This window comes from Nerophis ophidion, linkage group LG03 (genome assembly GCF_033978795.1).
Source record: "Nerophis ophidion isolate RoL-2023_Sa linkage group LG03, RoL_Noph_v1.0, whole genome shotgun sequence".
In the NCBI taxonomy this organism is placed as follows: Eukaryota; Metazoa; Chordata; class Actinopteri; order Syngnathiformes; family Syngnathidae; genus Nerophis; species Nerophis ophidion.
The window spans coordinates 49,604,630-49,616,562 of NC_084613.1; the positions used below are offsets into that span (position 1 = coordinate 49,604,630).

Below are 11,933 nucleotides of genomic sequence, written 5' to 3' on the forward strand. Positions count from 1 at the left end.
CACCAGTAAAGTCAAAAGAGTGAAAGAGTTTTGAATCTTTTCCAGTTTGCCTTCACCAGACCAGCAGCTTCACTTCTTCTAATACTAGTGTGTTTAATCAGTAGATGTGTAACTTCTCAGCTATGTGGAGTTACTGTGCAGGACCAGGACACTTAAGTCTGGGCGTTGGAAAGCACTAGTGGGGAATGTGGGGTTGGGGTTGGGTGGGTGTGGTCCAAGCACAATTTCACCAATAATCTTGATAGTTTTACAACACATTAACCATCACTGTTGTGGGTCAAGAGCTTCCACTCCATGTTCCTAATAGATCAACAAATCAATTGCATAAAGTAAATACAGTGTGATACAACATTAAAGTTAAAGTACCAATGATTTTCACACACACACTAGGTGTGGTGAAATCTGTCCTATGCATTTGACCCATCCCCTTGATCATCCCCTGGGAAGCGAGGGGAGCAGTGGGCAGCAGCAGTGCCTCGCCCGGGAATCACTTACTGTATGGTGATTTAACCCCCAATTCCAACCCTTGATGCTGAGTGCCAAGCAGGGAGGCAATGGATCCCATTTTTTTATAGTCTTTGGTATGACTCGGCCGGGGTTTGAACTGCCAACCTACCGATCTCAGAGCGGACACTCTAACCACCAGGCCACTGAGTATTATGCTTCAAACCAAACCAAATATTTTGGAACATATAGTAACTTCTGCAGTGGATGTTGGTGTTTTTTTTCTCCGTAATGTGTAATTCTGACATAAGAAATAGACAAAAACCAATCTCCACACAGAGGATGCTGGTTCTCATGAGAACATATGGTACTGTACTTCAGACAAATAAAGACAATGATTGTTTATTGTATTCAACTACTTCCTTGAAGTACGTTTAGTTTTGCTGTCACTAGAAGTGGAAAGCAGGAATGTTCTGATTATTGTTTTATGTTGCTTAATCCGAAACCCATCATTCATGAGCAATGTTACCTCCAAGGTGCGCACCTAAAAAATGCGCACTGCTCCTGTGTACTCTGTGGATGGAAAGTCTATGGACCTTACAAAATCCTAATCCAAAATACAATACACCAAACCTGGGCAAATTAAAGCCTGCAGGAGGTCTCCAAATAAAAAATGATATATATATATATATATATATATATATATATATATATATATATATATATATTAGGGGTGTAACGGTACACAAAAATGTCGGTTCGGTACGTACCTTGGTTTAGAGGTCATGGTTCGGTTCATTTTTGGTACAGTAAGAAAACAACAAAATATACATTTTTGGGTTATTTATTTACCAAATTTGTAAACAATGGCATAACATACATATACACACAGGGTCCATTGCCAGGGTTAATACATATATAACATATTAAATAAAAACTAAATAAGTTAAGGCTCAGAATGGTTTCTTAACAAAACTTTTCTAAATATAAAGTGCTTTTTTTGATTGATTGATTGAGACTTTTATTAGTAGATTGCACAGTACAGTACATATTCCGTACAATTGACCACTAAATGCTAACACCCCAATATGTTTTTCAACTTGTTTAAGTCGGAGTCCACGTTTATCAACACCACCCGCCGTTTTTTGTAGACATGTTCCATAAATATTGATGTTAAAGATTTCTTTTTTTGTGAAGAAATGTTTAGAATTAAGTTCATGAATCCAGATGGATCTCTATTACAATCCTCAAAGAGGGCACTTTAAGTTGATGATTACTTATATTCGTAGAAATCTTTATTTATAATTGAATCACTTGTTTATTTTTCAACAAATTCTTAGTTATTCGTATATCTTTCTTTCCAAATAGTTCAATAAAGACCACTATAAATGAGCAATATTTTGCACTGTTATACAATTTAATAAATCAGAAACTAATGACAAAGTGCTTTCTTTTACTTCTTTATCTTTTTTTCAACCAAAAATGCTTTGCTGTGATTAGGGGTACTTGAATTAAAAAAAATGTTCACAGGGGTACAGTACTGAAAAAAGGTTGAGAACCACTGTGTTATGAGAGTAGCGTGTGTGTGGCCCTTTATTATGTGACGCATGTGACGTCAGTCAGTGTGTGAGCGAGCGAGGTGAGGGACCTTAACGCGAGCGCGGCAGGTGTTTTGTTGGATTGGCTGTGTGCAAGACTTCAATAAAGCCACGATTTGCAACTAATTGCCGGACTCTTCATTTACCCTGGAGTCCGGAGCTGTGGAGACCCGCTGCCGGGTAGAGTGAAGGGTTGTACGCGCAAGGGAGACACTATGGAAGCCGGAGCAGGAAAGGTGCAACACATGTTTGACGTGTTGTCAGAAGCAGGTGCTGAACAATCTTGGTAAACCTCCGTCCTCCATTGTTGTATCGCGCAGCCAAAGTGTTCCCAAACGGGAGACCTTAACGAGACAGGAGGGTCTTCCAGCTCTGGCTTTAACATGTTGTCCCAGCCTGCTAGCTGCTAGCATGTACTTGTTCGGTACACCTCCGAACCAAACCGAAACCCCCGTACCGAAATGGTTCGATACAAATACACGTACCGTTACACCCCTAATATATATATATATATATATATATATATATATATATTAGGGCTGCGAATCTTTGGGTGTCCCACGATTCGATTCAATATCGATTCTTGGGGTCGCGATTAGATTATATATCGATTTTTTCGATACAACACGATTCTCGATTCATTCAATACATAGGATTTCAGCAGGATCTACCCCAGTCTGCTGACATGCTAGCAGAGTAGTACATTTTTAAAAAAAAGCTTTTATAATTGTAAAGGACAATGTTTTATCAACTGATTGCAATAATGTAATTTTGTTTTAACTATTAAATGAACCAAAAATATGAGTTATTTTATCTTTGTGAAAATATTGGACACTGTGTTGTCAAGCTTATGAGATGCGATGCAAGTGTAAGCCACTGTGACACTATTGTCCTTTTTTTCTATTTTTTATAAATGTCTAATGATAATGTCAATGAGGGATTTTTAATCAATGCTAAAATGAAATTATAACTAATATAAATACTGTTGTTGATAATATTCATTTTTGTTTCACTACTTTTGGTTTGTTCTGTGTCGTGTTTGTGTCTCCTCAATTGCGCTATTTATTGCAGTTCTGAGTGTTGCTGGGTCAGGTTTGGTTTTGGAATTGGATTGCATTGTTATGGTATTGCTGTGTATTGTTTTGTTGGATTGATTAAAAAAAAATATATATATATATATATATATATATATATATATATATGTATGTATATATATCAACAAGAAAAAAATTTACTTATTTAAAAATGAGAATCAATTCTGAATCGCACAACGTGGGAATCGCGATTCTTATTCGAATCGATTTTTTCCCACACCCCTAATATATATATATATATATATATATACACACACATATACATATATATACATACATATATACGTACGTATATATTTTTTATTTTATAATTAATTTTTTTTCCCAAATAGTTTTAAAATAAACATTATGAACTTAAAAAGTAAAAAATAATTTTCAAAAATATATGAATATTTTTTACTTTTACCATTGGAGCTGGAGCCGCCAATACAATGTGAAGTGTATTTTTCAAATTACTGTATGTCTTGAACTATAGAGAGTATTCCAATTAGGGCTCGGCGATATATCGATATAAACAATATATCGCGGGTTTGCCTCTGTGCGATATAGAAAATAACTATATCGTAATATTCGAGTACACGTTCTCACACAGTTGCTTTTAACTGCGGGCATTACACTACAGGCGTTTCTCACTCCTTCTTGTCGCTCCTTCTCACAGACATAAAACAAGCCCACCTTCTTACATACGTCACATACTGTCGCGCGTGTAGCGTCATACGCCCTCGCCGAGCAGGGAGGTAGCAGCATGGCAAACGTTAGCTGAGGCAGGTCTTGCAAGCGGAGCCGTGCGAGTGACATTACAAGAGAGAGAAGGTGCGAAACTGATCACAAATGGAGGAAGAACAATTAATGCCCCCAAAAAAACAGCAGGGGGTCCATCATCTGGTGGTGGTTTGCTTTCAAGCGGGAAGATATTCAGCAGACAACAGCAATATGCAAAGTATGCAGCAGAAGTGTTGCTACAAAAGGTAGCAGCACTACTAATTTGTTGTTTCATTTAAAAAGTCACCCGCGAGAGAATTAAGAGTATTTAATAAATACAGTTTTGGTAAATTGACTTAGTTGTGATTTTCCTCTCTGCATGAAAGTTTAAGATGAGCTTGTTTTATTGCAGTATGAAGAAGAATGTTTTAATGTGGACACATAGAAACATCATACTGCTGTGATTACAGTATATGCATCAGGTGTTCATTCAAGGCTAAGGCAAATTATCGAGAGATATATCGTATATCGCAATATGGCATAAAAATATTGAGAGATTAATAAAAGCCAGTATCGCCCAGCCCTAATTCCAGTGATTGGAATTTGCGCTTTTGAGTGTTATACGTCATTTATACTGAACAAAAATATAAACGCAACACTTTTGCTCCTATTTTTCATGAGGTAAACTCAAAATTCTAAAACTTTTATTATACATCCATCCATCCATTTTCTATCGCTTGTCCCTTTTGGGGTCGCGGTGGGTCGCTTGAGCCTATCTCAGCTGCATTCGGGCGGAAGGCGGTGTACACCCTGTACAAGTCGCCACCTCATCGCATACAGTATACACAAAAGACCTATTCCTCTCAAATATTGTTCACAAATATGTCTAAATCCCTGTTAGTGAGCATTTTTTTATTTGATTATCTATCCCACCTCACAGGTGTGGCATATCAAGAGCCTGACTAAACAGCGCAATTAATGCACAGGTGTGCGTTAGGCTGCCCACAATAAAAAGCCACTCTGAACATGCAGTTTTATCACACAGCACACTGCCACAGATGTTGCAAGGCAACTCATGTGTTGAGTGCAGGAATGTCCACCAGAGCTGTTGCCCGTGAATTGAATGTTCATTCGCCATCATTAGCCGTCTCCAAAAGCATTTCAGAGAATTTGGCAGTACATCCAACTGGCCTCACAACTGCAGACCACGTGTAACCACACTAGCCCGTTAAATTATACATAGCAAATGTAATAAAACAGCCATTGCCAATTATTTTTGTTCATTTACGAAAAGTTTTGGAAAATAAAATGAGCTACTTAATATTCTAAAACACTAAGTGTGTGTATCGTTTTATTGTTAACTATTTGGAGACACAACATACAGAGTTGAATTTAGATAAGATAACACATTAAGTGCAGAATAACTCAATTTCATATCGTTTGAAGATGATTCCCCACGAGCTGCAACATTTGAAATACACTACTTAATTTTACCAGACACATTAGGTAAATTTGGAAAAAATATCAGTATTGGATCCATATCGCCGATTCCAACTTCAATTTTTCTCTGTATCGCATCAGAAAGATAAAATAGTGGTATAGCACATCACAAGTGCTTTTTGACAAAAGGCAACAGCATAATGTTTGCTGTTAACTTTGTTTTACATCCAGGATGGAACATCACAGTGGAGTCCAAGTTTAAAACTTTTTTGGAACAGAACAGTTCTTGAATCCATATGAGAGGGACAATCCAGACCTTTAGAAGCAACATTCTAAAGTCCTCTTCATAATTCTACCAGGGCAGTGCAAAATCATCAAGTCTGGTTGCAAAAGAAGAGGGTGCAGGATTGGCCTGCCCTTGTACAAAAGTCCCTTTTTTTTTTTACTTGTTAATATGAGCAGACACACAAACCAGCCTTCTCACAGAGTTAAAAACAATTAATTTTACAACCATAGTTTAGAATGAATCATTTAGTTCAAAGCCAAAACATAAAAGCTACGTATTCTTCTGAAAGATTACAATTGATTGGATCTGGCAATCATCAAAAAACACATACATATTTTAATTTCCAGAGCTACAGGCTGAGAACTGGGGGAAACGCTGAGTTTCCTGACGGTTAATTTGAAATCCTACGACAAGAATGTTTTGTGTTTCCCACACATTAATTTACACGTGGTGGGCCATTAAACATATTATACCGGCACTGTTTATACGTTTGTAAATGTAACTTGTCGTCACCTCACTGGAAAGTAAAGTGTTAAATGCATCCCACATCCGCTTCTATACAAACCTTATACCTGGTCTGCCAGATGTAGCAAGAAGCATCAGTAAAGGGTTGCAACGATTAATCAGTTAAAATGATTAATTTGATTAGAAAAAGGCTCAGCTTTATATTCAGCAATTTTTCAGAAGCCCTTTGGTTGGCTTTGGAGACTGACATGAAAGTATAGCATGTACGCTCAAGTTTGATATGGCAGTTGTTGGGGTCCATAAAATACCAGTTGCCTTATTCCGGACATCGCTTTTTAAATAGAAATCCATATTTTTTTCGGCTGTTGGTTCAGCTGTGCTCTTTCGTGCTCCTTAGTCATCGTCAAAGCTAAGTGCTATTTTTCTATTTTGTGTGCGTCTAAATATTTCATAGCCTTCTTTAGCCCTTCTCTAACACATTTTTTAGGGTTACCGGATTTACAAAGCACTTGCTCTCTTTGTTTCACCAATTCACTTTCAGCTATTTAGCTACCAAGCCAGCGGACCTAAGCTGAGGTCCCCTACTCCAAAGACAGCAAGAACTAGACTCAGTGAAGGAAAAAACATGACCATGCATTTGCGTTCTTCTTGCACCCTTCTAATGGAGAGGTTGTCCCTGCTAGAGGGACTTGTCCGCCAGTTAGAGTAGAGTAGGTTTTTAACTTTGGAGGCCGTAGACATGCTTGCTGGCATTAGCCGTATTGAGCTAACAAGCCCAGTTTGTAGTAGCCCTAAATGGCCTACAAGGTACGGTAAGATGTATAACAGATTTAGCTTGTTAGATAGTCCTACACCCCAGAAAACCGGCCATCACACCCCGACGTGGTCAATGGCACAATCGCGTTATATAGAATATTGCGTAGTTAGACTGCATTATAACAAAATTTGAGAGTATAGTCCTTCTCAACAAGTAGAGACCACTGCCACAAATAGATTGCAGTCCTGTAGGACGAAGTTGTAGACAGGGACGATATAATGTTAAAAACAAGAGTAATGTAAGTCTACAATAGCATAAATAAAGCAGAAAAAAATATTCGATAGGTGAGCCAACTGATGTTTGCCCAATAATGCAAGTTACTATCCTACAAAGCCCCTACAGCCGTGCAACAGCATGTCTGCTTGGGGAGCAGGCTACATTCCTGACAGATTGATAATTACCCTCAGAGAAGCTTTTTCAGTCCAAGTTTGCTTGCATCCTCCCACCCTCTCTGTTGAAGTCACCCACTCCATTATTCCTTTCACCACCTCAGCCCCTCCCTCACCTTCATGCCAAGGCAAAAGGATAGAGGCGGGGGCAAAGGGGAAGCTCAAATTTTAAACACCCCTGAGGTTGTAAAATTTGCAATCAAACTATATTTTTTGGAGAGATACACCCTTAAAGTGGTACAAATCTCTCTAGTCACTGTGACACACAGAGGTGGGTAGTTAATGAATAGTTAAGAATCTTACTTGTCAGTAATTAAATGAAACATCATTTTTACTTTGACTTGAAAGTATTTTCTGTAAAGAAGAAATGCTTTTGTTACTCCGCTATAGGGACGTAACGATGTGAAAATGTTATATCACAGTTATTGTGACCAAAAATATCCAGGTTATTATTATCATCACAGTGTTGTTCATATGCTCAAAATGTTCTTGTACACACATTGAAATATTTTAAGCAAGTTGTATCTATTTTATCAAACAAACATTATACTTATATTGGCAGAATAACATTAAACATTATTTAATGATAAAGCTAAAAAGGGCGTTGCACATCCGGTTTATGTGACGTCATGTGGGTTCTTTACCTGTTCACACTACAAGAATTCCACTTCCAACTACAGAAAACACATTGTAGTAAGTTGTAGATAGGGTTGTACGATATACCGGTAATAATATAGTACCGCGATACTAATTAATCATATTTGGTACTATACCGCCTCTGAAAAGTACCGGTTCCACATCCCATTTATTTTTTAACGGGCATGACGGCGCGTTGTCATTACTGGTGTTACGAGCAAAGGAGCATGTTCGCAACGCACAATCAAGGAGAAGTTCAAAGCAGACAATGTGTGTAGACAGAAAAGGGAGAATGGACGTATTTTGTCTTAAAAACTAACGAAGCTATAACACTGAAATGCCCTGAGGAAGAGGTGCTTTACGACATGGCTATCTAGCTACCGGCTAACATCCAGCTGCAGTCTGCAGTGTTTTAGTTCCTTCTAAATCACTAATCCTCGCCTCAATGGTGACAAATAAAGTACGTTACTTACGAGTGTCATCCCTGCAGGACGAGGAATAGCTAAACATTCTTCACTACACACTGTAGCTCACCGGCGTCACAAAGTAAACAAACGCCATGGGTGAATCTACACCTAACATCCACTGTAATTATAACAAGTACAGAAGCGTATCTCGTCGATACTACTATGATTAGAGTAATATTTTTTATTGTCACAAAATATTTTTTCCTTTTTTTTAAATTATGTTTAAAAACTCAGGAAATACGTCCCTGGACACATGAGGACTTCAATTATGACCATTGTATGATCCTCGATACCTAAATTTGTGGTATCATCCAAAACTAATGTAAAGCATCCAAACATAAGAAGAATAAGTGATTATTATATTTCAACAGAAGTGTAGACAGAACATGTTCAAAGAGAAAGTAAGTCGATATTAACAGTAAATGAACAAGTACATTAATAATTCATTTTCTACCGCCTATCATTAATAATTTTCACAAAATAATAGAATGGAAAATGACACAATATGTTACTGCATATGTCAGCATCTAAATTAGGAACCTTTGTTTTCTTACTTACTAATAAAAGAAAAGGTGTCTCGTATATTCACTATTTTATTTAAGGACAAAATTGCAATAAGAAACATGCTTAATGTACCGTAAATGTTTTTGTTAAAATAAAGACAATAATGCCATTTATTGTGGTCCCCTTTATTTAGAAAAATATCGAAAACTTTCTAAATACATTTCGGTACCGGTACCAAACTATTGGTATAGGGACAACTCTAATTGTAGATGCTTTTTAATGCTTTAGCTTTGCAGATGCTGACATTAGCCCTATTGCAATGTCAACAGTAACTTTAAAATATTATATTTTGCAGTACTGTTTCTTACGTGCACACTCACGCACAGATGCACACACACAAACTATGGTTGTAGCTACTAAACAAATCAGAAGTTACACGGTACTTGAGAAGCTTTTTCACTGAATACTTACTTAAGTAATTACTTGGGTGACAACATTTACTTATTTAAACATGGATGTTGTCTTTCATCTCGGTCATTGTATTCTCAGTACCTTCAATCGATCGCAATTGGACTGTTCAGTTTGTCTCAGAAGATGTTTCACCTCTCAGAGACTTAGATTGGTCAGATTTAGAACATGCAAAGTCCCTTAGGGGCATCAAAGAGGGCTTACACACCCTATGTGCAATGGGTTGTGCAATTAAATAACCAGTTTTCCTTTATACATTCATTTTTTCTTAAGATCTTTCGCATTCCCACACAGTAATAGGTGTATTGTGTTGTTGTTTTTTTGAATAATGAACATTGTAAAAAAAAAAAAAGGAATGTTCCTGAGGAAATAATTGATATGGTTTTGTAAAATGTTGAAAAAGTGAATAATTTTGCAGGTATCATAGAACTCCACATTCCGATTTACACCCAAGTGCAATTTGGAGTCTGGAATTTACCCAAAAATGTTTGCACTGTGGGAGGAAACCCAAGAAAACATTAAAACTCCAAAAACATATCAGTGTTTCTTGTCTTTTGTTCTCTTCAAAATGTGAATTTTCCCTTGAGGTATTGCGAGATGTTTGCTTTGCTTCCAGAGGTTGTCAGGGGTCCAAATGAGCACTGTGTGACCCCCTGAACTGACAGGTCAGACGCGACTATGTTGTTTAGCGCCGGTGAACACAGCTAGACAATCTGCCAGACCGAATACAAACGCAACAGCTTCCATTCAGTACAAAGTCCCCACTCCCACACCCCTATTGAAATTATTGGTAGAAAAACAGTCAACAACATGTACTGTATGCCAAATATTGTTTGCGATAAGAAAGCCACTGATGAGTTACTCATCAGCTAATCCTATCGATCAACAGTCACACTCATCAGCTTGGAGTTTCTTCTCCCTGCAGGATGACACAAACACACAACTTTCAAACAAATGAGTGTGTACCTGTTGCAACACCTCATTGTTCTTCCCGTAACCCACTCCTGGCCTTTGAGCTGCTCGTCTGGTGTGAGGCGGCGGGAAGCACTTCATGCTTTCTATCCTAGCAGCACCCTGTCTCATACTTTATATACGGTATCTCTCAAATCAAGCCGGCATCAGCTGCGCCTCCGGCGATTACATAATTCACCTCTAATCTCCATAGATACATGCCCCGGCATGGCAAGGCGGAAAATAAGGAGCACCACCAGTATGCGACACACCCTTTCTAAACAAATGTCTCAGCCTCACCTTACCAGTAGGTACAACAGCTATGAAAAAAAACAACATATCCTTACTGTGTGACCTGTCTGCACTGTTGTGCAAAGTTAGGACTAAGACTTTAACTTCTAAAATCCAAAGAATCATTGATATATTTTTAGTTGATGGGTTTATGCCTTACCAAGTTGGGCTATGTGAGCTCCGTTCAAAAGAACCAAACTAAAACAGTAGCAAAATTGCCAAGTGTGAATGCAGCCTAATTCAAGTTTGCTGTCAGGCCAAGTCAGTGATGGTCACCAACACAGTAGTCTGCATTGTCACGAGAGAAGCAAGACAGGTCTTAAATTACCTTTGCTTAGATCCCTCAAGGCCAAGCTAAGCAAATCTCCCACACCTACTTTTTCCCCTGCATGCCTGTGCTCAACCTGAACGTTCTCAGCGCTATTTCTCACGTTAATGTCAAAGGTAACACCTGAGTTTTAGTCCATTCATGGACAAAATAGTTCTAATAATGAACTTTTTAAACACATAATACGTGTATCACTTTTGTGTTACACAGGAGAATAAAACAAGTGTAGAAACAATGACCATCAAAACATATATCTACCGTGTTAAATGTTAATGATCCGGACGTCTTCTCTCTCCATTTGCAGCCTTAGTTTCCTCTACGAGTCCAAACTTTCACCGAGCAGAGACAGCAGACTTCAGGTGAAACATTTCTGCTGGAAATTAGGCAAACGTAGTCGGGAAGTGTTACTTGGGTGAGAGCGTCGACGCAGATGTTTGTCGGAAAGTCAGCTCAAATGTTTCCCGGTTGTCAGAGCGGCTCCGTCTGAGGACGCCCCGCCGGGCCGCGGAGGGTAAATGACAAGAAGGTGGCACTGGCGCTGAAGTGGACGAGAAGGCACAGCGACCCACCTGGAGGAGGATGGCCGCTCAGGTGAGGGAGAAGTCCCGCGGTCTGTGTCACTGTGTCAGGGGGACATCTAGTGGCCAGTGTGGAGAATTACATTTCAACGCTGATGCAATTGATAGACATAAAGACATATTGACAAACAGACAAAGAGCCAGATAGATAGATAGATAGATAGATAGATAGATAGATAGATAGCTTGGTAAGTGGGTAGATGAGATTATTATTTGTGCGTTCGTTATGTCTCGCCACGATTACTGTAACGTATCATTTTCGGGCCTCCCCATGTCTACCATTAAAATATCACAGTTGTTACAAAATGCGGCAGCTAGACTTTTGACAAGATCAAGAAAATTTGATCATATAACGCCTATACTGGCTCACCTGCACTGGTTTCCTGTGCACTCAAGATGTGACTTTAGGGTTTTACTAATTATGTATAAAATAATAATCGGTCTAGCTCCATCCTATCTTGCTGATTGTATTGTA

At 38.4% G+C, this 11,933-nt stretch overlaps 1 protein-coding gene across 2 annotated transcripts in view; it reads right to left on the reverse strand.

Annotated features, from left to right (window-relative positions):
- The window catches only part of LOC133549749 (uncharacterized protein KIAA1522 homolog), a 76,310-nt gene extending 64,878 nt beyond the window's left edge, over positions 1-11,432 (reverse strand). The window contains exon 1 of one of the 2 annotated variants that reach the window (XM_061895486.1): positions 11,139-11,432. Coding sequence is in view for 1 of the 2 variants with exons in the window: in XM_061895485.1 (XP_061751469.1) it covers positions 10,277-10,393 (117 nt within the window). In the remaining variant the exon portion in view is untranslated. Of the gene's footprint in view, positions 1-10,276; positions 10,434-11,138 lie in introns of those variants that run through there. The other variant, XM_061895485.1, reaches the window with a different exon arrangement.
- Positions 11,433-11,933: the final 501 nt, after the last annotated feature.